The 24,344-nt window shown below is 36.9% G+C and overlaps 1 protein-coding gene across 1 annotated transcript in view; it reads left to right on the top strand.

Annotated features, from left to right (window-relative positions):
• Positions 1 to 489: 489 nt before the first annotated feature.
• Positions 490 to 24,344, top strand: part of gdpd4b (glycerophosphodiester phosphodiesterase domain containing 4b) — a 60,971-nt gene continuing 37,116 nt past the window's right edge. Inside the window, exons 1-5 of the mRNA XM_030153375.1 lie at positions 490 to 597; positions 6,689 to 6,885; positions 15,825 to 15,928; positions 18,417 to 18,510; positions 20,674 to 20,733. Of these exons, the coding sequence (XP_030009235.1) occupies positions 6,721 to 6,885; positions 15,825 to 15,928; positions 18,417 to 18,510; positions 20,674 to 20,733 (423 nt within the window). The 5' untranslated portion in view covers positions 490 to 597; positions 6,689 to 6,720. The remainder of the gene's footprint in view (positions 598 to 6,688; positions 6,886 to 15,824; positions 15,929 to 18,416; positions 18,511 to 20,673; positions 20,734 to 24,344) is intronic.

The following is a 24,344-nucleotide window of genomic DNA, read 5'->3' as shown; positions in this document are numbered from 1 at the left end:
TAGGTCATTTTAAGCATTAAGGGTTAAAAAATGTGACAATTATTGAGAATTTGGTATTTTTATTTACAGCTCAAGTTGATGAAATAGAAAAAAAGTGTAAAAGAATTAAAAACAAACTGTATGACAATTATATGGAACTAAAACAACAAAACCCATTAATATAAAAGAGAACAGCTGGAGTGGACAGTGCATGAAAGGGTTAAAATTACACTTATTTTTTCAGTTTGTTCATGTTTTTCACATCTTTTGAAAGGACAGATTGTAGATGTCAACCTTTTCATAATGTACATTTACTGTTTTCGCTCTAAAACACAGAGAAAAGTTTGGAGTCGACATTATTTCTATATTATTCTGTTATTATTTCACTGCTCCGGCCCATCTCAGACCAAATTCAGCTGAATGTGGAACTGAACTAAACTGAGTGTGCCAGCCCTGCTTTAGAGTCTAGATGAGGTGTTTTATTGTTGAAGGTGCTCCATATCCGGTCCGCGGCCCTCCGGTGGGCTTGACGCGGCTCCGTCCTCCACCTGCTCCGGACGCACCGCGGATCCGAGGAAGAGGAGCGCACTGCGGCTGGAGGCTTGAACCGGAGCGGAGGTAGGACACCGGCTGTGTGGGCTCAGTCAAAGCCGTCCGCAGCGGATTTTCCTTCGGATCAGATGAGCTGCGGGTGCTCGTGACCATCCTCCGCCGCCGGGATCGGTCTCTAACGGGGGCGCGCGGGTTCCGTTATGTCGAGCGTCGCCGAAATGGCACCGGAAAGCAGACCCTTGAACGCATCATAAGCTCATTTCCACAGGTTGTTCATTGATTATTTATGACTGGTGTCGTTTATAAATATTTAATATCAATACTTGAATTCGGCGCAGGACACAAACGAACACTTGAAGTCACATTAAAACCGTGAACGCACCGTTTGGACGCATTCGGTGGTCTGGCTCTGTAGAATAAACACTAGAAAATACCCATGGGTTTTTTTCTGATTTAACCCTCTGGTATCCCGTCCACCAAGGTCCTTACTGAGCACCAAGTGTGCCTTTGTGGCACACTTGTGGAATAATGTCCAAAAAAAAATTTCATACAGTTTGTTTTTAATTCTTTTACACTTTTTTTTCTATTTCATCAACTTGAGCCGTAAATAAAAATACCAAATATTCAATAATTGTCACATTTTTTAACCCTTAATGCATAAAATGACCTAGAGCTATACGCATATGAGTACATGACACCAAGAGCTGTAGCATGTCTAAAGTCTAAATCTCCATGTGCAGGTTTAATATCTGAGAAGCATTTACTGGTTGAAATCTTATGCAGCTTTGGACAAATATTTACCAAGTTTAAATGGATTTGTTTTCTGAAATGAACGTGGTTATATTAAATATTGAAGTTGCATTGAGAGGATTTGTCACTTTATTTCCATATTTGTAAGAAATTAATGATAAGATTTTTTTTTTTTTTTTAATATTATAGATATTTATTGTCATTTAAGCAGTTTTCATCACTTTGACAACCTTTATAACTTGCAGCTCTGCTTGCTCCTATGTAAATAGTAATGGAAATATCTTTGTATATGCACTACTACTTTATAATACTTGACAATTACAACTGCACTTTTTACTGAGCATAACACATGGACATTCTGCACTATTTTTTTTAATATTGAACCCTTTTTTTGTGAGTGTGTTGTTAGTTGACTGATTTGATATTTTTCATCGTTAACTGCTTATATAATTGCTTTCTGTATTTATAATTCTTGGCACTTTACAGACCATCGAAACAAAATTTTATTGCACTGCACAGTTGTATTTGTAAAATGACAATAAAGCATTTTCTATTCTATTCTATTCTATTCTATTCTATTCTATTAACTACAATATGGTTTATATGATCATTTAGGTATCAAATGTATGTATTATATTATGTGTTTGACTTTTGATAAAAGATGAGGAATTAACTCTCCGGTATCCCGTCCAGTAAGGCCCTTACTAAGCACCAAGTGTGCCTTTTTGGCACACTTGTGGAATAATGTAAAAAAAAAAAAATTCATACAGTTTGTTTTTAATTCTTTTACACATTTTTTCTATTTCATCAACTTGAGCCGTAAATAAAAAATACCAAATACTCAATAACTGTCACATTTTTTAACCCTTTAAATGCCGTGTTTGTAATGTAAATAAACCTATTTTTTCATGCAAAAAAAACAAAAATAAATTTTTTTCAGTATACTACATAAAAAGTGGATCATTTGATTTTTGCAGCCTGGCATATGTCAATGATTAACTCCAACATTGGTTAATTTGCATTATTATTTTTGGCGCTAGGTCAAATGTTCAAAAAATGCTAGCATCTGTCACCAAGTGTGCGTAAAATGCACACCTATAAATCAAACGTTTAACCCTTTCATGCGTAGTGGTCACTACAGTGGACAGCTGTTCAAAGGTGTTGTTCTCTTATATATTTATGGATTTTGTTGGTTTATTTCCATATCAGACAACACAGTGGACACTTATGCATCATCCCGTACACTGTAATTCAGACCATTACTGTAAATTTGCTGTTCTAGATAAACCTGATCTGCAGAAACATGTATGAGTGTAAAGAAAATTCTAATTGTTATTAGACTGTAATTAACCTTTTTTTTTTTTCTTTTTCTTTTTTTTAACAAAAAGGTTGTATGTTTTTTTTTTTTTGGCAAATTATCTACATGCAGGTATGTTAAAATGTGAGAAAACATCAGATTAGCAGTATTAATGTTTTTATTTCATAGTTTTTATGCAGTATATCAGTAAATACATGTTTCTTTGCTTCTAAAATTAAACGCATGGTGTCCAGCTGAGTGGATATTTTTTGTAACGCCATGAAAAATAGGTTCATAAAAAAATTCAATCACATTGTTTGTTTGTGTTTTCATGCCTAAAGAGGAAAAAAATCTTGATTCAGCTTCTCATAATTAATGCATGAAAGGGTTAAATACTATATACTGATCAATTTTTCTGCTCTAATTTGATTTTCTGTTTGTAAATCAAGGTCAGCCCTAATCATACATATCAAATGGAAGAAATAGTGCGTTTTAGGCACACTTGGCAGACAGATGCTAGTCTTGTAATTTTCTTTTGTTTACAATGTGTAAATATTAGTTGGTGGCCAGAATTTTAAAGATCATGCAAAAATGAACAACTTTTGAATTCTAACCTTATTTAAATTGTGAAAAATAATCTGAAGTTTTTTAAAACGAAGTGCAAAGTGTGCCTAAAAGGTGCACCCGGATACCGGAGGGTTAATCTAAGTTTGCAAATAAACAATAAATGTCAGCCTTTGTTTATCACAGATTCAATTCAGAACATTTATTTGACCAAGCAGTTGTTTTTCTCTAAACACTCGTTGTTGCTTTTGTTAATTTACAACAGGTGCCCCTAGAGCAAAACACATGATCCAACACAGAACTGCAACATTTATACACTACACAGACACTGCAGGTTATTACTCCTACTGTCATATTTATATGTACCATAACCCAACAACAATTTCATTTCATTTATTCATTCATTCCAATCTAAATAATCGGAAAGGAGCAGGATGAAGAAAACTTATAATACCTGCCCCTTTCATGAAACATCTGCTTACATCAGATAGGTTGCCATTACAAATATTACAGTCAACAGTTTACATCAGGGCTGTCAAACTCATAGTTCAGGGGTCACATTCAGCTAAATTTGATCTAAAGTGGGCCGGACCAGTAAAATAATAGAACATATATAACAATTAGGGATGGAACGATATGAAAATTTCATATCACAGTTATTGTGACCAAAATTATCACAGTTATCATTATTATCGCGGTGTTGTTGAAACTGTGCTCAAAATGTTCAAAAAGTACTAATACACACACTGAAATAATTTAACCAAGTTGTATTTTGAAAAAAAAAAAAAAAAGAAATAGTAAAATAAAATAATAGGCACAATGTACCTTCTGTTGGCAGAAACATTCAAATATTAACCCTTAGTGGTCTGAGCCCATTTTGGCCATTTTTCAGTCCTTTTGATTTTGCCTTTATATACTATATAAACAAATGTTTACTATACCCATGTTTGGTATCTTTTTTTCAGCACAACTTCATCTACAGGGTGTCCCATAAGTCTCCATACATAAAAAAAAAAAAAACGTTTCTTGACATAAACCATTTTTATTTCTATAATATGCTCTATATGACTGCCATTTTGTCGGGAACACATTTCAATGCGTGTCCTCCACTGCTGAAGAACTATAAAGAAGAAATATAAAGAAATTCATGTTAGAACCATATACGTATGGAATGTATTATGTCTCCTATGTATGGAGACTTATGGGACACGCTGTATTTCATCTGTCTATTATTTTTTCACTTTAACCTATGATATCAACATAACAGGCCAGAAAAAAAAAAAAAAAAAAAATCTGATCTGAAAAATGTATATACTTTATTGCATAAATAACACACAGATGCTTAACGAACCTTTTCAAAGACTTTAAAAGTGAATATTGGTTCCAAATATGAAGTATATAAAATCAAAATTGTAATAAATTAAAACTATACTCAAATATTTGACATAAAAGCAGATCTTTACATAGGCATTTTTTCCCCTAAAAGTGCCATAATTAAACACAGTTATCATGATAATTACAATTTAAACAGTAATACTAACCGTCTGCAATTTTACCGCGGTTTATCGTTATACCGGTAATCGTTACATCCCTAATAACAATATAACATAATAATATATAAATAATGTCGACTCCAAACTTTCCTCTATGTTTTAGAGCAAAAAAAAGTAAATTTACATTATGAAAATGTTTACATCTACAAACTATCCTTTCAAACAATGTGATTAACATGAACAAACTGAAAAAATAAGTGTAATTTTAACAATATTCTGCCTCAGTTTAACATTTACACATGTACATTATGACTTACAGATCACAGTGGATCTACAAACACACAAAACATTTAATATCAGGCAGAATCTTGCTAGAATTGTATTTACTTCTCTTAAGACATTTCAGGTTGTTCATATTTGTTCAGGTTATTCACATTTTTGGCAAAATTATACTTTGTTTTAGTGTAAATACATGGAAATATTTACATTTACAAACAGAAAAATTTGGAGTTGTCATTATTTCTGTTATTATGATAGTATTTTACTGGTCTGACCCACTGGAGATTGAATTGGTCTGAATGTGGAACCTGAATTAAAAGGATTGTTCATATCTTTGTGTAATTTTTGCATTTCACAAATTCATCCCAAGGGCCGGACCAGACCCTTTGGTGGGCCAGATTTGGCCACTGGGCCGCATGTTTGACACCTGTGGTTTACATGATAGTCAATGCAAATAAAACAAATCCAACATCCATAAGTTAAATTATTTCATTCCATGCTTTTATAAAGCTTCTCTATTCTTTCCTTATACAACCTCTTAAACTGAAAAATATTTGTACAGCTCTTCTCTTCCATCGCCAAAGAATTCCACATCCTAACACCCACAACACAAATACACATTTGCTTTACATTAGTCTGAACCCTTCGCTGTTTAAAATTAAACTTCCTTCTATGTTCTTCATCCTGTGATACTAAAACAAAGTCTCTGCAAATTTGCAAAAGTCTGTTTCTCGCTCTAAACACAATCAGCAATGTTCTTAATTCAGCCAGCTCTTTAAACTTAAACAATCCTGATTTAATAAACAACTCATTTGTATGTTCCCTGAAATTAACATTATACATGATTCTTATTGCTCTTTTTTGTAATAAAAACGATGGTTTTGTGTTACTCATATATGTGTTGGCCCATACCTCAATCATCAGCAGTCATCTTATGAATAAGTTTAGATCAGATCAGATAAGATATACTTTACAGCAGCACAAGGAAAGAGGCATCAAATACAAAAGAAAGATAAAGGGAGAAGATAAAAGTCTATTTAAAAAATGTCAAATTGACTGAATATTACATAAACACTTAATAATAATAATAATAATAATAATAATAATAATAATAATAATAATAATAAGAATAATAATAATAATAATAATAATAATAATATGCAAGTAGGTGACACTGACCAGATGCAAAAGTCCGTTTAGAACAGGATGCACTTGAACTACAGCTTGTCCTGATGTACACAAAGGTATGAGGAGGGTGTGAATGTATCCTCCCAGATTAGACCGAAGGCTTCTGGGAGACTTTCTCCAGTTCCAGACCCACTGAGGTACATTTGTGCTGGTTCACAGCCTGTTCAAGGAACTGAATCAAACCTGCTTGGATTCTTGGTTGTGACAGTTGGTTCACATGTCCCATCAAAATACACTGAGATCTGAAATCAACCTCAGAATAAACAGAGGAACCGAGATGAGATGAAAACAAACCCAAAACCCACCCAGTACCCAGATGACTGTTCTGTGGACCGGACCCTCTGTGTCTGTTCTGGGGATTTTCCTGCAGAAAAAGACAAAACCCAACATGACTGTGAAACATTACAAAGACCAGCGCTGTTCAACAAACTCAGCTTTTCCTTCTTATCCGTACACACACACACACACACACACACACACACACACACACACACACACACACACACAGGGGTGTGATGCAGTGTCAGTTTCTTGTAAATGAACAAATACGACACAACACACACATTGTATTGTTTCTGTGTTTCAGGTGTGTGCCAGCAGGATGAAGCGTGTGTAACCATGGCGACCCAGCTGCAGTTCGGGCGGCTGGGCGGTCTTCGTGCCAAACTGCTGCGGCGTTACGAGCACCGACCCTTTGTGTCATGTCTGACCGGTCTGTACGCGTGTCGCTGGAGACGCTACGAGAGGAGCTGCACTCAGCCCGAGGACTGCTGCTGCAACAAGGTCACATGACTGCACCTGCACATGGTCACATGACTGCACCTGCACATGGTCACATGACTGCACCTGCACATGGTCACATGACTGCACCTGCACATCTGCATGGTCACATGACTGCACCTGCACATGGTCACATGACTGCACCTGCACCTGCACATGGTCACATGACTGCACCTGCACATGGTCACATGACTGCACCTGCACATCTGCATGGTCACATGACTACACCCACACATCCACATGGTCACATGACTGCACCTGCACCTGCACATGGTCACATGACTGCACCTGCACCTGCACATGGTCACATGACTGCACCTGCACATCTGCATGGTCACATGACTGCACCTGCACTTGCACATGGTCACATGACTGCACCTGCACCTGGTCACATGACTGCACCCACACATCCACATGGTCACATGACTACACCTGCACCTGCACATGGTCACATGACTGCACCTGCACATGGTCACATGACTGCACCCACACATCCACATGGTCACATGACTACACCTGCACCTGCACATGGTCACATGACTGCACCTGCACATGGTCACATGACTGCACCCGCACATCCACATGGTCACATGACTGCACATGGTCACATGACTGCACCTGCACATGGTCACATGACTGCACCCGCACATCCACATGGTCACATGACTGCACCCGCACATCCACATGGTCACATGCAAAGCAGGAAGGACTTACATTCTTGGGCAAAATTAGCAAGAATCAAAAAAATCTTATTTTATGTTTGTTGCATAAAAAAATGTAGTGACATCATGGTCAAAGTAGGACATTTAAAGGGTTTAAAAATGTAAAATGAATGAGTATTTGATATTTAAGATTAGGACTGATCTCTTTACACAAACAAAATAAAATGAGATTAGAAAAATATATCAAGGCTTTATTTATAGGTGTGTATTTTACACACAGCTGGTGACAGGTGTTTGTATTTTAGGACATTTTACAAAGCACATAAAATAACAAGTGGTTCCAGGTACAACAAACCCCGCCCCTAACATGTATTGTAGCTTATTTTGGCATCGATCCAGCTGATGTCATCATGTTTATGCATGTGTTGAGGTCAGCTTATCAATAGCCTCTGTATATGTGCCAAGTTTTAAGTAAACTGAAACAAAATGGATGTTTTTATAGACATTTGATATCTCGCCCATTATAAGTAAATGGGAGAAAAAAAAAAGATTTTAAAAATTCATAAAAAATTTGAACTTTAACTTACTTTTCCCAGAATGTAACCACATCTATTCTGGGTCACTGGTAATCTATAAACTTAATTTGGTATGAATTCAACCAGTAGTTTTGCTGCAAAAGTGTGTTAACAAACAAACAAATCGAACCAAAAACGATACCCCTTGCCTCCCCTTCAGGGGGTGGGGTAATAATGATAATAATAATTTAGACATTTTTCCTATTGAGTAAACAGTGGAATTTTTAGGAATATTTAAAATGAATTATATGTTCAGAACAATCACCACAGACACATCAGGGGTTAAATCATCAGGGGTTAAATTCACCTGTGTCAAACTGAGGCCTGTGTCATTTAAAACATGTCAAAGCTATGTTCTTTTTCCTTGAAGTTTTTGAAGCCCCCCTCCTGTAAAAGGTGCAGGTTACAGTCCAGTTTAAGGGAACTGATCCCTTAGAGAACACATGTAAACAATGAAATGAAGTAAAAGTCTGATCTGAGGACATGTGTCACCACTGTCAGTCTGGACCTTGGACGACATCTGAGGATTTCAGGGAGAAAGTAAAAGATCCCATAAATAACCTGAATAACTTGGGGCGGGGTCTCTTTAGGACTTTGGAACATAACCAATGATAACACCAAATCAACTCAAACCTATGGGTGTTAACACATTTCAACAAACTGGTATTCAGTTGAAACAAGGTCTGGGCAATTAAACAGAATATTGCTCTGAGTTTTGTTATGTTTTTCTCATAAAATCTATTTCTCCGGTCAAACCTTTTTTTTTTTTTATCAACATTATAAAATGTAAATCATTTCTACTTATTTAGTTTTTTATAACCCCCCCCCCCCGAAGGGGAGGCAAGGGTTATTGTTTTTGGGTTGGTTTGTTTGTTTGTTTAACACTTTAGCAGCAAAACTATTGGTTGAATTCATATCTAATTGGGTTCATAGATTACCAGTGACCCAGAATAGATCTCATTACATTTTGGGAACAGTAGGACAAAGTTCAAATTTTTTATGACTTTTTAAACAGTTTTTTCTTGTCCAATTTATTTATATTGGGTGAAATTTCAAATGTCTATTAAAAACTTCAATTTTGTTTCAATTTACTTCAAACTTGGCACATATATAGGGGCAGTTGATATGTTGACATCAGCACATGCATAGACATGATGACATCAGCTGGATCGATGCCAAAATAAGCTACAATACGTGTGAGGGGCGGGGTTTGTTGTACCTGGAACCACTTGTTGATATTGATGTTCAGATTTTAAGTGTGTTCATTTGACCCAAAAAGTTGTTGAAAAAAAACATCCAAATCATCCTCATCAGATGAAATAGAATTTATGTTCACAATAATGAGTAGCATGACATGTTTCATGTCCTTTATCACTTTGTTTATATTGTACTGTGGATCAGCTGTTGTTGTTTGTTTTTTTTTACACACAGACCTTTAATATTTTCACTAGTGCGTTGACCTGTGGGGAACCACGGGTTCTAGATCCTGGACTTCATCATTGTCAATACCGAGGGTGGGCTGCGAAAAGGGGGCATGGGGGGTGTTAAAATCCACATCCTGACCCTGAGGGGCAACATCCCAGTCCCCCAGCACGAATATTTGCTGTGTATTTGCGCAAGTTGTACCACATTTGTCCAGCAGTCACCGCCAAAGCGTTCTGGGCGTAGGAATGTGATTGTACAGCTGTTGTATTCAAAATTACTAAAATCTGCCAAAATACTGGTCCGATCACCTTGTCGTTTTCACTAGTCTGTTCTTTGACCAAAAATACATAAGAATGACAAACTGCAGTAGTCAACTCTGTACGGATTTAGTGTGATGCCTGAGACACACACACACACACACACACACGCACACACACACACACACACACACACACAGAGTCCCTTTTATAATATAGAATAGTAAATGTATCCCTGATGATTGAAACTACAAATGAATGTAGTTTCAGTTTTCTATACTAATGTGGATAAAATCCCACTAAATTAAACATGATTAAATGTATATTAATTATGGGCTGTAAGTCCCTGAAGTTCTGACCTTTAAGAGAGTAAGACAGAAGAAATATGTAGGATAGGATAGGATAGGATAGATACTTTATTGATCCTTTGCAGGAAACTGCTTCGTTACAACAGCAAGACAGAGCTGCACATAACAGGCTCATCACCGGCGCCATAAATTGTAACAGAAGAAGATAGTGCAAAGCACAAATATAAGACATCATACAGTTTTACACAGTACACGTGGACACATGCTGGAATTTGTTCATGGATTTGAAAGGAATTGGGGGACAGCATGAACAGTTAGGCCGACAGCAGACGTGAAGAGGGGGGTAATGGGGGAATGGGAGATGCATGAACTGTGTAATAATTGTGGAATGTGTGTGCGAAGATAAGAGACTCCAGTGGGTTCACTCTGTCCATACAGTTAGTCCTTCAGTCTTTATCAATTCTTATCAGTTCAGTCCACTGTTGTCTTGACCATGGAAGATGTTTTGACTGCAAAGGGGAGTGAAGAAAGAATGTGCTGCTCCCTCAGTTCTCAGGGAAAATAATTTAGGCCACGGGGGAAACTTGATTGCTGCATAAATTTAGTATAACTTCATTTGTTATACTTGGCCTCAGCATTCCTTAGCTCCTTCGTCCAGTAAGGTCTCTGCGTAATTCCTCAGTCTTCTCCTTTAGTCCAGCAGATTGACGGAGCCCCTCCATGGTTGCCCTCAATCCCTCTGCGGACCAACCCGTGATGTAATCCAACTTCTTATACGAGTCCCCAGCCCGTCCGGTCAGGTCTCGCACACTCTCCTCCGTCTGCTTCACCGCCCGTTTTAATTCCTTCACATTATCACTCACCGCTCCGAAGTGCTTCCCAATTTCCACCGACAGCAGCGGGGTCTCTTTGCGTGCTGCTGTCTTGCTGATTTTGCGATAGATCAGGACCATTCCCAAGCCAATCAGAAGGTGTCCCACCCAGGCCCGGACTGGCTAATCAGGAGGACCGGGACAATTCCTGGTGGGCCGGTATAATATTTAGGCCACGAGGGCCGGAGTTCACTTTAAATATATTATTATTATTATTATCATTATTGTTATTATTTTATTTATTTCTTTATTTATTGGGGCGGGTGGGGGGGGGTCATAGCACTGGGTTGATCACATAAACTGCAACCTCTGTTCCTGGGCCCCACCCCCTCTATTACCAAGCAGACGCAGACGCACCGTGACCTGGCGTCATCTGTCCTTGCATACGGTTGTAGCTCTGTACTGTAGCTGTGGAGCTTATACGATCTGTGCTCTGCAGGCTGTGGATGGTCAGCTGTGTTTGCTGTTTGAAACATGGAGAATAGAAAGAGCAAGGGTGGTGCAGAGAAGACAAGAATTAAAAAGAGGAAAGCTCTGGAAGCAAACGCAGCCAAATGTGACAAAATCAGCAACTTTTTCACAAAAACGACCTCCGGTTGGAAACAAATAATGAGGACGATGAACCGGGTAAACCACCTTTCAAGTTAGTTAATTATGGAGTCAGTGAATTGTGTGGCATTGTGATGTGGAACATAACGTTATGCAATTTAAATAATAGTCTGATGCGAGGCCACAGAAGTGGGAAACTTTGTCTTGTAGCTCCTCAGAGTCAGAAAGCAGATCCAGCAGCAGACACCAGCCATGAGCCCACAAGTCCAGAGTGGGCAGGTAGGACTGCTCAGAGAGGGAAGAGGATTAGAAGAAATAGGCTCCAATGAAGAGTATGGTGTAGGCCTGTTCAGTATGAAAGGTGCTCTGAGATGCTCCAGGATTCAGCACTACATGAATGAAACTGACACCAAGGCTTTGAAAATAGAAGATTTGTGCTGAGAATTCTGAGCATTTTTAAACTGTGCTTTAGTGTCAGAAGCAGAGCCAGGAACCAGTAGTGATGAGGGGATTGTTCCTGTCAGGATGGAAGGAAAAGGTGAGCTGTTGGAACAGACTGTGTGAACAAGCATTAGTTCCAGTAAAACCACTTTCTATACCCAAACCATAGTCCAGACCTATTTTATTTTTTATCATTAAAAGTGAGACAGTAAATACACAAAGCCCACAACTGAAAGGCAATAGCATAAAGTAATATTAAATAAACCTGCATATTTAGCCAATGTAAATATCTGAATTGGTTAAGTCAAAATGTCTGTAGATATTATTTTTTATTGTGATCCAGGTGCAGGCGAGTCTAGAGAAACTGGAGGAAGAGTGAAAGGGAGAGCAGAGTCTACTGATGACAGAGGAGCAGCTCAGCAGCACAACCCTGAACCACTAGGCACAAAGGAGACAGATAAAGAGAACATGTAAGGTTAGAATGACATGATTTTAATAAGAATCGGTCGTGATCTAAAGTGGGTCGGTCGGAGGTATGAAACTCCAGGGCTGAAAATGAGTCTCAGTCCGGCCCTGGTCCCACCATCGTAATTCCAAATAAGTATATGTCCTCTACATCCTCCACCGACAAACCAGACAGACAGACCACCCTCCACTTGTCCCAAGCATCCCGGGTGTATCCGGCTGAAGCTGTCCCGTCAGGGCAGGCGGGTTCCCCAGGACCATTCTTCCTTGATGAAAAAATTGTGTCAATTGCGCTGAGTGACCAGTTGATCAATTCCATATTTGCTGTTCGAGAGCTCAGCAAGCAGAGATTCAAAAGTAAAGTAAGTCAGACGAGACACTGCAAGGCCAAGCAGAGTGGGGGAGGCAGGAAAAAAAGCAGCACATAGCAGAGCTCAGAAAAACACGTCTGCTCTCTTTGAAGGATAGAGTGAAAAGAGAAAATAAAATAATGGATAATAACCGACCTTTACTCATATGTTTATTTACATACATTTACACTTATACATTTATTATATGACAATGTCAACAGTACTGAGAACAAGCTTTAGGGTTAGGGTTAGGGTTAGCGTTCAGATACATTTGAGGGTTAATTCTGAGTTAATTCTTTAGAGAAAACTGTTGTGAAAGTGAAGTTCAGGTCAAGGTTATAATAGTTTTGGATTTTTCATTATAGTTTAGTTTTATTTAGTTTTGACTTTTTTTTTCTCTAATTCACTTAGTTTCAATTAGTTTTTAGAGCAGGTTTGCTAGTTTTTATTAGTTTTTGTTATTTTCTAAATGCTTAGTTTTAGTTTAGTTTTAGTTTCTTTATATCTTTTCTAGGGATGTCCGATAATATCGGCCCACCGGTATTATCGGCCCGATATTGGCATAAAAATGTAATATCGGTGAATATCGGTATCGTTTTTTTTGCCTATCATTAAAACCGATAAAATAATGCCTTGATTTCACCAGCATTTACCGATGCGTAAATGAAGCATTGTTTGTAGCTGAAAGAAATGTACAGTTTTCAAAACTGTACAGTAGAGTTGCCACACTGTAATAGACTCATGGAGGGAGGGAGAGAAAATAAATAAATATGGCATTTTTTCCACAACTTAACTCTTTCTTCGCCAGTGATGAGATTTTCCATCACTCCGTGTGTTCACTGTTATACTGGAGTTGAAGCTGTTGCGGATCGTGTGAATTACTTTCCTTAGTCCAAAAACAAACAATTAAGCAGCTTTTTCGGAAAAATGACGGACCGGGTTTAATGTTTTCACACTGGAGTCTCCGTATCCCATGGCAACGCATCCAGCGGCAGTCACTGAATGAGGAAATGCAGACTGTGCAGGAACCGCGCGCAGTTTCAAAAGCCTTAAAGATGATTATGGAGACAGAGTCTGACAATTCAATATATGATGGAGCTACAGAAGAACCATTTAGAGACAGGAACGGAGAAATAGAAGGTGAGGGAGACGGACAAGGAACACGGGAAACACAGAGCGGCACAGGTCCGACATGAAGTGGGGGGGGGGGTGGAGTGACACAGAGAAAATGACAGACAGGAGGAAGAGAAAAGAGACATTTCTAGAGGACATTCAAGGAGAAGACAGACACACAGACATGGGACAAGACAAAGGAAAGCTAGTGTTCATCTGTTAGAGTGAGTTCAGATTCAGACTGAGGACACAGAACAGATTCAGCTGTAAAATGTCAGCAGGACACAGGTAAGACACTGTTGGATTTGGCTTTAGTAGGAAATAAATACATACATAAATTCATACATAGATAAATAACTAGATGTCCACATAATTATTTACAGATCAAACACAGCAGCTGGTCCAACAGGAGGACCTGGTGCAGCCAACGAAAGGGCAGAAATCTACAGGATTTAGTGCATTTGTTTCTTTTTTCTTGAAAATGAGGAATATTGAAGTGTTTATATCAAAAAACTAAACTACTATGTGGCAGACTTATAACTGATGTATGTAAATATGATAAGTTTAGAAGGAACCTGGTGCTTTAGAAGATGTTTGGTCTAAAGTTTGGTGTAGATTCCTCTAATATTTTGTGGAATGATGGGATATCTTACAGCTGTTTGTTATTATTATTGTTGTTATTATTATTATATTTTGTGATTTGGAATACAGTGTTACTGTTGGTAAATAAGAAAGAGTCAAAAATGTAAATAGGAAATCAATTTTATCTTGAAAATCAATATCTTTGAAAAAAAAATGCAGTTTTTTCAGTTTTTTGCTCAAAATTCAGTTTTTTCCTGAAAATGACCAATATTCAAATGTTCATATCTCACGAACGAATGAAGATAGAATGAAATCGTTTCTTGTGTTTAAAAGTTGAAGTTCTGTTCTTTCTTTTGATGTATTCAGTGTTCACATACTCCTAACACAACATTTTCAGTCAGCCTCCAAATATTAGTGAAAATGACCAAAAAGGCTGGCACTGGCTACCAACTCACTGGAAAATGCTCTGGAGGGAAAGAGTTAAGTTGAAGTATGTATTCTGTGCACAGACAGTGTTTACATTTTAAAAGACTTGTTGCATTTGAGAATGCATCCAATGGGGCATCACAATAAAATTAGGCATGATGTGTTAATTCCATGACAGGAGATATGTGATGTTACCTAAAATTAGTTTAATATCCCACATATATCGGCAGCGGTATCGGTAGATATCAGAATCAGAAATTAAGCGTTGGACAATATCAGCATATCGGTTTTTGGCAAAAAAGCCAATATCGGACATCCCTAATCTTTTCTCTTCTTCTCCATCGTATTCAAATAAATCCCAGACAGGACTCTGCTGCTTTCTCCCAACTTTAGTCTCCATGTTTTCAGGTCGAGTGGGGACCAGAAGACGACTGGAAACCACAAGTGACGAGAAGTTATTAAATATCACATGGTGCCAGCAGCTAAAATTGCTAGAGTGAAATAAATCACTTTTGTATCAATCTGACATTGACAAAGACGAAAACGAAGGAAATTTTATCCATTTTTTATCCGTTTTAGTTAGTTTTGTAAACACACAATGCAGTTTCAGTTGGGTATCATTTTTTTCTTTGATTATAATTTTTATTTATTTCAGTTAACGAAAGTGTTTTTACAATTCTAGTTTTCATCATGTCATTAGTTTTAATGGTAATAACCTTGGTTCAGGTGAGACCAGGGGCTTGTGTGATGTGTTTTTTTTTTTTTTTACAGTCACTGTTAATCCAGTAAAGAGCTTTACTGTTGAAATTCTTCTCTCTGTAAAGGGTCAGAGACCGTCTCCATGGAAACGAGGCTGTAAAGGATACGAACATGAGTTAATGTACACACTGAGGACAGGTGTGTTGTGTTGTGTGCAGGTGGAAGGTGCCTGCTTCGGTCTGCTGGTGGCCTCCTTCTGCATCACACTGCTGTTTCTCTACTTCTGGGGACAAGCCAAGAACGACTACAATGACTTTGACTGGTGGGTGGTGTGGACGGTGTGCATGCACATGTGGACATGAAGTGTGCACGTGGACTAAACACTGGAGCGTCTGAGGTCAGATTAACATACCAGTGCTTCCTTTGGTTGGAATTACAGCAAACTGGACCCAAAACCCACCGCTTTCATACACTTTCAGCCCTAGAGTTCTACCCAGCAGCACATTCCATAATATAACTTGTCCATATCCTCATATCATAACTGTCTAACTCATACACAAATGGACAAAAGTATGTGGACACGTTGAATTCAGGTGTTTCTTTTTGTAACAGGGATCTGGAATACAAAACAATAATGACTAATGTCAGAAAATAGTTTTATATTATGGGATAAATATCATTGCATTGGTTAGCTTGGTTTAAATTGTTATCTTTGTTTCCAAAATGCCTCAGAGATGGTTTCAACTTTATTTCTCTCAACATTGAAACATCATGACTATGATTTTAAATGTTCTGCCTCTACATTTATAAAATATTTTTCGTGCTCTGACTAAATAATAATTTTCTACCATATCTAACCATCTACTTTCTTCACATAGGATCACTATTGGTAGTTGAGATAAGGACACGAATTACCTGAATTAAAATTAAATATGTATTCTCTTCTGTTGTACATTTAGCAATGATTACATTGAAATTTTTTTTTTCTTGTTGAAACATTGTGTTAATTGCCACTGGGGTTAGGCAGAATAAGTCTGCACTTCAGCCTAAAGCTTTTCCGTTGCAGTATATATGGAACAATGGATATGTTGTTTTTGTTTGTTGTTTCAAGTAATTAACGACCGAATAAACTACTTCTACTACTACTACATCTCACTGACGAAGAAAAATATCCCATTAAACTTTCAGGAAATATTGATGTTTCTAAACTATATGGACATAAATATTAAAAATATCATATCTACAGCTGTAAGATGTCCTGTTCATGAGCATCAGACATAGAAACATCAATATTAATAATCAATATGATATTTTTCCTATAATATAAAACTACATTCTGAATTTAGTCATTATTGTTTTGTATCCCAGACCCCTGTTAGAAAAGAAACACCTGAATTCAACGTGTCCACATACTTTTGTCCATTTGTGTATGAGTTAGACAGTTATGATATGAGGATAATGATATAGAGAAAAATGCACCTGATGCTGTTTCATGACGCTGTGGAAAAGTGTAGACACTTTTCTAAACTTCTGTGTTCAGCCATAAACTAGAACAGTATTTAACCCCTTAGACAAAGTGTTTCTTACTTTTTTTTTTTTTTTTTGATTCTCTTTTTAGTGAAAGAATTCAGATGTTTTTTTTTTTTATACATTGAAAAAACAAACAAATACACAAACTATACACATCCAAAACAAAAACATTTACAGCAGCTCATCATGGTTCCGGCATACAGGATCTCAAAGTAAAGAATCAATGTATAAATAGAGATAAATAAAAACACAAAAACCTATTTCCTTCAGAGGATTTTGGGTTCGTATTCATGCATTCATCTCAGCAAAATCAGATCTCAAAGGCTTCACATATCTCACCCATCCCTCCCAGTGTTGCATAAAAAAATCCATCTTCAAATTTACAGTGAAGGTTACTCTTTCCATCCTATAAATTCCCATGGTTATGTCTATCCAATTATTTATTGCCGGTTCTTCTTGTGTCATCCATCGTTTAGTTATTGCCTTTTTTCCTGCAGCTAGTAATATGATGAATAAGTATCTGTTTATATTTTTGACCTTTGGAGAAACTCATCCCAAATACATGGGTTTGAAATCAAAGGTAAGTAGATATTAAGAATGATTTCTGTGGCTTTATGTATTTCTTTCCAATAATGGTTCATTTTTGGGCATTCCCAGAATATGTGGAAATGATGTGCAGTGTGGCAGCTACAATTCCTCCAGCATTGTGAATTCCCATTTGTATAATGTGACTTATGGCCAGGGGTAATAAAGAAATTACATTTTTCCAACAGAATTCTTTCCATGAGTGAGACTTTGTACTTTTCCATTGAAACTGGCAGATGTTTTGCCATTCTTCGTTCATTATTGTTAGGCCTCCCTCTTTCTCCCATTTATCTTTTATGTATCTTGTTGAGTGATTGTTAAAGTTATGGAGACTTTTGTACAGTTGTAGACAAAGTGTTTCAACAGCCTGAAAATGAAGTTCACAGAAGTGGACAGAGTTTGGGTTTCATCTCAGACCACTGGAAATAAAATATGCTTTTAAAGGAATTATAGATGCATGATGGCAAAGCCTATTTTATTGCCAGAATAGTTGAATTTATTGAAATGACCAACTCATTATCCCAAATGCCTCCTGTTTCTTGTTACCTCTACTGTTGTGACCAACCAGGGTCTAATCCAGCAGGTTGTGTTTGTTTGAGCTGAACTTAAACTGATCCTCTGCTGTAAAGTGCTGTCTGTGCTGGTCTTGTGTTTAACGAGCGTCTGTGTGTGTGACCCCCCCTGTGTTTGTGCAGGTTTAACTTTGGGAACCTGGGCTTCTGGTTCCCCTGGTCCATGGTGCTGCTGGTCATTGCTGCAGCCTTCTTCACCTACATCACTGTGCTCATGGTGACACACAAACACTTCCTCAGCATCATGTCAAACACTTAGATCTGGTCTAATTTTGATAACTGCACCGTTGTGATGGTGCTGTTGAAACCACACACCGGATACACACACACACATATATATATATATATATATATATATATATATATATATATATATATATATATATATATATATATATATATATATATATTTGGTTCAGTCTGTTTACTACAGCCACTTCAGCTGGTTTTTGTGCCACATCCCTTAGAACATGAACCCTGTCTTTTTTACTTTGTCACAATTTACACTATTGTGGAATGATTTTAATCATTAAGATTATCTTAATCAGTGACATTTTCTTGTTTTTGTTAATAATGTTTAATAGATAGCAGTAGTGAAATAGTGCTTATTTCCTCCACCAAGGAATGGCGGCAGTTATGTTTTCATCGGGGTTTGTCTGTTAGCAAGATAACTCAAAAAGTTATAGACAGATTTGAAAATGATGATGAAAGATGATGAAAATTTCAGGAAATGTTGATACTGGCACAAGGAACAAATGATTAAATTTTGGTGGTGATCGGGGTGGGGTGTGTGACTTATCTGCTTTGGCGGAGGTCTGTGCTCTACGAGTGCTTTTCTAGTTTCAAATGCTTCAAATATATTTATATAACATCACATCATAACAAAAGTCGCCTCATGACACTTTTCATTTAGAGCTGGAATAAACCAGACTTCTACTGTATTCACCCATAAAGACCCAAAACATCTACTGATCTAAACTGTTTAATACCTGCTGATCCACTAATCCTATCAATACATGTAAATAATTGGTGTAAAATACAGTTCAGTACAGTCATTTTTTCATGGTCATGAGACAAGACCCATTTGGATGTTCAGAGGCTCCGTAGTTACTATGGAAACATCATCATCGTCTACAACATTGATACAATAGTAAAACCCATGGAGTTTGACAAATAACAGAAGTTGTAGTTGATGCTTGTTTTTATGTTTAATCACTGATATCCTTGCTGAAAAAGTTAGTTTTTCTTCAGTTTTCTGTGTTGTAAAATAATAATCGTTGAATTTACAGTTTTACATAGGGAAAAATACCTGATTTACACTGAAAAATGTAAAATACAGAGGATAATATTATAAGTAGAAAAGCACTCAGAGAGCGCAGACCTCTGCCAAGGCAGATAAGCCCCCCCTTCATTCACCACCAAAATGCAATCATTTGTTCCTTGTGCCAGTATCAACATTTCCTGAGAGTTTCATCCAAATCCGTCCATAACTTTTTGAGTTATCTTGCGAAAAGACAGACAGACAGACAGACAGACAAATAAACCTTGATGAAAACATAACCTCTGCCGTTCCTTGGCAGAGGTAAAAAGTCGTGATAAATCACTTAACCTCCTCAGACCCAGCAATGGGTTTTCTGTCCACATTTGTGGACAAGAGTTTCACAATTTTACACAAAAAAAAGAAAAGGAAACTGTCCACCCCAAAGGACATTCCATAAAAATTTTAAAAACTGCATCTGAAAAAACTGTTGCATCATTGTGTGTCCAATATAGGCACTTATTTAATAAAAAACTAAAAAAGCTGGAACTTTGCTGATATTTCCTGAGTCTCAGGAGGTTAAGAGAGGTTCAGTAGACAGAAAAATTCATTTGGGAACTGCCACAGAAGTAGCACTGGGTCTTTATGGGTTAAAGACACAGGGTCAGGGCGGTAATGTATCCTTTAGGTTTTTACAAAACTTCATCTGTGTTTTTATCCCTTAGAGGGCTAAGGTTGGCGGCAGTTCACTCACTAGTTAATGTTAGTTAGTGAGTTGGTAGAAACTATGTTTATTTTATGACACAAATGTCAATATTTGATTGGATAACTCTGAAATGCTTTGAATGTGCTGCTTTGATAGGACTGGTATTAACTTGTAAATCACCTTCTCTTACTGACTCTTTTCATGGTGGGTCAGGATCATTACGTTCAGTTAGAAAGTATTCGATTACAGCCCTAACCCTGAATTGTAGGTGATAAAATGTCCTCTGTCTGGAAACCAAAAAACAGTTGGAGTCGTAGTTTAAAGCCTTTGCTGTGAATGTGTCACACAAAGACATTCCATACTTCCTGTATAATCATATCAGACTTATACCGTTTGTCTGTTGTGTTCAAATGCAGTTGTTGGCGGTGTGTTTGCTGTCAGAAGGCCAGAGGCTACATTTACACTGGAGTCACAAGGTAACAACAACATGCATTCAACCTCAAAACACACTCTGTTAACATTCAGATCTATCTCTGTTCAGAAGGAATTTTATCAATGAGTAAAAGCAAAATAATTTTATATATTATAATTCACAACTGAAAAGTGGGGAGAAGAAAACAGAATAAGGAATAAAGTGAGTTTTGCCATGATACTATCTTATAAATGTGAATATAAACAGAGTTTTCATGAGGGCTCAGTTTGAAGGGTCAGTATGTAACATTTGTGCGTCCTTGTGTGTTTGTGGTGACTCACACAGACTCAGTTTTAAAGCTAACGGTGGTTAGTGCTGCAGTAAAGAAGCAGAAGCACAACCCAAGTTGTCTCCATAGAAATCTTTGGTAACACTTTACTTGAAGGTCTAGTTTATAATGCATTAAGCGCACATTCGTAAGACATTATAATGCATTTATAATGCATTATAAAAGTCATTACAACAGTTTATGATCATGTACAACAACTTACTGTCATACCTGCAGCCAGACGTTAGTCTGGTTTTGTCTGTCTTTTATGTTTTGTTTGTCACTTCCTGTTTTATTTTGTTAAGTTTCCCCTCATGTGTCTTGTCTGTCGTCTTTACTTCCTGTTCCCTGATTGTTCTGACCTCTGACCTGATTACCTGTCTCCGCCCTGATTTGCTCCACCTGTGTCTTGTTGTCTTCCCTCCCTTTTGTGTATTTAAACCCTGTCTCTTCCCCCTGTCAGACGCCAGTTTGTAACTCTTGCAGTTCTTACCAGCGTTTTGACCTCGTTTGTTCGTTTGCTCGTTTGCCTGCCTGTTTTTGACCTGTTTTTGGATTCCTCGGTTTCTCGTCTTCTGCCTGCTCCCTGTCTGGTTTTTGTCTGCCTCCTCTGATACCTGGTTTTGACCTTCTCGCCCTGACTACTGGTACGTGAGTTTTGCCTAGTCCTTATGTCCTGTTGCTCGATTGATAGCCTGCCTGTGCATGACCTGTTTCCGTCCCTGACCTCCCTTTGCTTTTCCCTAGTCGGGAAAGAAACCCCTAACACCGCACGGGGAGACGGGCTGTCGCCCTCGATCCGGAGGACGAATCAGAGGAGGATATCTTCCACCTTTATCCTCAAGATTCTGTCACTAATAATATTAATTCACCTGTGTGTGATTAATAAATCTTTTGAATCATACTTCTGGTGTTTGAGTTCTGCATTTGGATTCTGTGTTTGTACTAACGCCATTACACTTACACTCAAAAAACTGAAACGTTGACTTTAATTAAATTTATTTTATTAACAGGTTCCACGTAAATGTATTATGTTAGTTGAAAGCAAAAATGTTAAGTTCATCTAAAATTAAGTTAGATGAACTTAACATTTTTGCTTTCAACTAACATAATACATTTACATGGAACCTGTTGACAAAATAAATTTAATTAAAGTCAACGTTTCAGTTTTTTGAGTGTATATCAAGGTTAATAAAGTATTATAAGTGTAGGCAGAATGTATTATAATTCAGCTTTCATAATGTTTTATACATCCATACCAAAGCAGTGTGAAGGAATTTATTTTTTTAGGTTGAGAACTTTTGTTAGGTTTTTTCACTGGTCCCTATACCCATCTATTTTAGGGAATTCATATTTATTAAAAAAAAAAAAAAAAAAAAGAAGTATGTGTTTGAATTAGCAAAGATTTAGAGCTGCCACATTATTTTTTATTTATGTATAAAGCAACATGTAACACTTCTATTTACTGTCTCTGTTCTTTTAATGTTTTGTTTTTGCAAAATAAAGAGTTATTAAGAACACTTTGATGTATAATTTTTGATTTACACTTTACTTAGAGCCAGCAGATACTGCTCATACATCATCATACTTGTGTAATAATATCATTCAATTGATAATGTGCTGCGTAACCCAGGACTTGAGATTCTTCCTACAAACACATGTCACTTTGGTATGGATGTATAAAACATTATGAAAGCTGAATTTATAATACATTATGCCTACACTTATAATACTTCATTAATCTTGGCATAAGTTGTTGTACATGATCATAAACTGTTGTAATGACTTTTATAATGCATTATAAATGCATTATAATGTCTTACGAATGTGCGCTTAATGCATTATAAACTAGACCTTCAAGTAAAGTGTTACCAAATCTTTTTACTGAACCAATGTCCCTGTAGCTCAGCCCCGTGTTGTGTCAAGAATCAATAACAACTTGAATTTGTGAGATTGTCAGGTTCTGTCTGGTCATTGGTGACCTTGAGTTTAACCCTTCAAGGTCAAAGGTCATGGACCCAAATGAAAGTCCATATATGACTTCCTATCACTGCTTAATAGTCACTATATTGAGATCTGTAACCATGTACATGTTATAAACCATCTGGACCATTAGAAGTAAGGGTGGATTTTTAATATTTCAAAAATTTGTCAAAAATCTAATTACCTCAAATCTGTGAACAGACTGTATAGATATTGTCCCAAGAAAGATGCATATACAATCTGAAGTAAATTCAACCAGTAGTTCCATGAGAGACGATATTTGAAAAAATTGCTAACGAAGACAACAATAATGAAGACGACTCTGGACACAACACCTTCGTGATAGCTGATCAGCCGAGTTAGCTAGCTGTCAAAAACTAACACACACAACACTACACATAGGCCCCAAGGTTCTAATAGTTTTGGATTTTTCATTATAGTTTAGTTTTATTTACTTTTGACTTTTCTTTCTTTAATTCAGTTAGTTTTAATTAGTTTTTAGAGCAGGTTTGCTAGTTTTTATTAGTTTTCATTTTTTTGTAAATGCTTAGTTTTTGTTTAGTTTTAGTATTAATTTTAGTTTTTTTCAGATCTTTTCTCTTCTTCACCGTCGTATTCAAATAAGTCCCAGACAGGACTCTGCTGCTTTCTCCCAACTTTAGTCTCCATGTTTCCAGGTAGAGTGGGGAGGAGATGACGAGTCTAAACGACAAATGACGAGAAGTGACGGACCGTGAAGTGCCGTATGGTGCTGCTAGCTAAAATTGCTAGAGCGAAATAAATCACTTTCATATCAACAAAGACAAAGATGAAAACAAAGGGAATTTTATCCATAATTTTGATATGTTTTAGTTAGTTTTGTAAGCAAACAAAACAGTTTCAGTTAGTTATCGTTTTTTTCTTTTAATTCTAGTTTTTATTTATTTTAGTTAACGAAAATGTTTTTTCAATTCTAGTTTTCATCATTTCGTTAGTTTTCCTTAACGATAACAACCTTGATAGGCACTCAAATTTTCATTAGCACTGACAACATGCTTTTTAGATTTTTCCATAACCAACAGTAAATTAAAAAAAGAAATACAATAGAACGAAAGAAAGAAAGAAAGAAAGAAAGAAAGAAAGAAAGAAAGAAAGAAAGAAAGAAAGAACTTTGCCAATATTTACTAAATGTAAAAAAAAACAGTGCGTCACAAATGCGATGATTTTTTTTAGTTATTATCGCGAGATGTCACGAGAAGTCATTTCCATAAACATGCCGACGACCATACAGTATCTGTTGTAAAAAATCATGGGAAGGAATGTTTCTCGGACCAAAAAAAAAGAGTTTGTTTGAGGCGCTCTTTGGATAAAGGGATTCATAAAGT

Source organism: Sphaeramia orbicularis, chromosome 14 (genome assembly GCF_902148855.1).
Source record: "Sphaeramia orbicularis chromosome 14, fSphaOr1.1, whole genome shotgun sequence".
Lineage (NCBI taxonomy): Eukaryota > Metazoa > Chordata > Actinopteri > Kurtiformes > Apogonidae > Sphaeramia > Sphaeramia orbicularis.
This window is presented reverse-complemented; position numbering and strand designations above follow the sequence as displayed.